Below are 1699 nucleotides of genomic sequence, written 5' to 3' on the forward strand. Positions count from 1 at the left end.
TCTCTCTCTCTCTCTCTCTCTCTCTCTCTCTCTCTCTCTCTCTCTCTCTCTTTCCATAATTATCTGTCTCTGAGGTTATATCGTATATTATTATATCGTGTCATCATCACCATAAAGTGCAAGATCTGAAACAGACATCGGCGATTATAGTTCTTCATTCATTCATCCGTTTGGTTGCTCTCTAAAAACCTGTATAATCCTGGTGTACTCCCGCCACTCACATATTCAGATTTTCTTAAAGTTTTTCTTGGTCTACCCTTGCTTGGTTTGCCTTTTGTTTTTCCCGTCAAAACAAAATGTTCAAAACCTTTGTGTTGATTCAAGTGTCCTAGAAAATGCATTGATTTTTCGCTTCCTCGTGTACTGTTCTTATCAGTGAGAGACTCACGTGGGCTTCTTTCATTCCTTCCTCGTTAATCTCAAATCTCTATTCCTTCTATGAAAGAGGATTGGATAGGTAACGGTAAGTTAAGCCACACTGCTACACCAACATGTACAAAGGTTCAAGCTGCGGTGGAATTGACTCATGGGTCATAATTATAATTGATATATGTACAATTCCAAAATAAAAAGATGAACGATTTGTTAAACATTATTTTTCTTCTTATCTGATTAGGTAGGTAACGGTAAATAAAAATCACACTGCTAAGATTTCACCAATCTACGACGGAACAGACTCATGGGTCTTATGTACAATTTCCACACAGAAAAGATTTGCGATCGGTTAAACCCTTTTTCTTTATCTTTTGTTCTTTTCGATCAGGAGAGATTCCTTCACGACGTCTTTCCAGCACAGCATGACACTCTCTCGCCACACCAGCCTCAAGATCGCAGCTACAACAACAAAGTGAGTAGACATTGGCAAAAACGAACTGTTCAGAACTTCCATTCAGGGTGCTTTGAAGCAAGGAGGAGCAGTTATTATTCAACTGGGTTCCAGACTGGGATTTTACTTTATAACGTTAATATTCTTTTTCGTTTTGCATTTTAATGTTTCTTTGCAGTCACAACCAATTCTTTGAAGGATCCCTATATATTTATTTATAGGCTATGATTCCAAGTTGTAATTGTTGGTTGATTTAGTGATTAGAACTCTTCAGAGGCAACGACAGTGATGCCAGACATATAAACTATTTATCTATTTCATCCCGTCTAAAAAAAAGACAATTTTGAATTAAAGGTCGTATAATCAATAAGGGGCGTAGAGCTACTAAAAGTATGAATACTGCCCTTACATCATTACAATACTGTTTGTCGATTTTTTCCAAACTAACACAAGTCAAAAACTACCTGATAATACTATGTTCACATTTATGTTACATTTACTTGATAGGTCTGCGTCATTGATGAAAAGTGGGGAAGTAGAGAGCAACATTGATGGAAAGACTTCAAACGTCAAGAAATCATTTGAGGCCAGCGTAAGCACTAAGAAAGGAAAGACGTGTTCTCAAAGGTCAGTCAGGCAGTGTCGTTTTGGGTGGGTTTTTTATATGGTGAGATGTACAATGTATTTGATTAAGGCTTGCATTTAGTGACCAATAGGCCTTTGAGGGGGAGAGGTAGATACAAGAGACACACGGTGAGGCAAGAGAGAGAGAGGAGGGGGGAGAGATAGAAAGAGAGAGAGGGGGGAGCTGGAGCGGGGAAAAAAGGAGTGAGAGAGAGAGAAAGAGAGAGAGAGAGAGAGAGAGAGAGAGAG

At 38.8% G+C, this 1699-nt stretch overlaps 1 protein-coding gene across 1 annotated transcript in view; it reads left to right on the forward strand.

Moving 5' to 3' along the window:
* Window positions 1-1699, forward strand: part of LOC101859316 (solute carrier family 40 member 1) — a gene marked incomplete in the record, with an annotated part of 18188 nt that overhangs the window by 10354 nt on the left and 6135 nt on the right. Inside the window, 2 exon segments of the mRNA XM_035968752.1 lie at window positions 764-847; window positions 1217-1453. Coding sequence (XP_035824645.1) covers window positions 764-847; window positions 1217-1453 — 321 coding nt within the window.

Source organism: Aplysia californica, unplaced genomic scaffold (genome assembly GCF_000002075.1).
Source record: "Aplysia californica isolate F4 #8 unplaced genomic scaffold, AplCal3.0 scaffold00079, whole genome shotgun sequence".
Classification (NCBI taxonomy): domain Eukaryota; kingdom Metazoa; phylum Mollusca; class Gastropoda; order Aplysiida; family Aplysiidae; genus Aplysia; species Aplysia californica.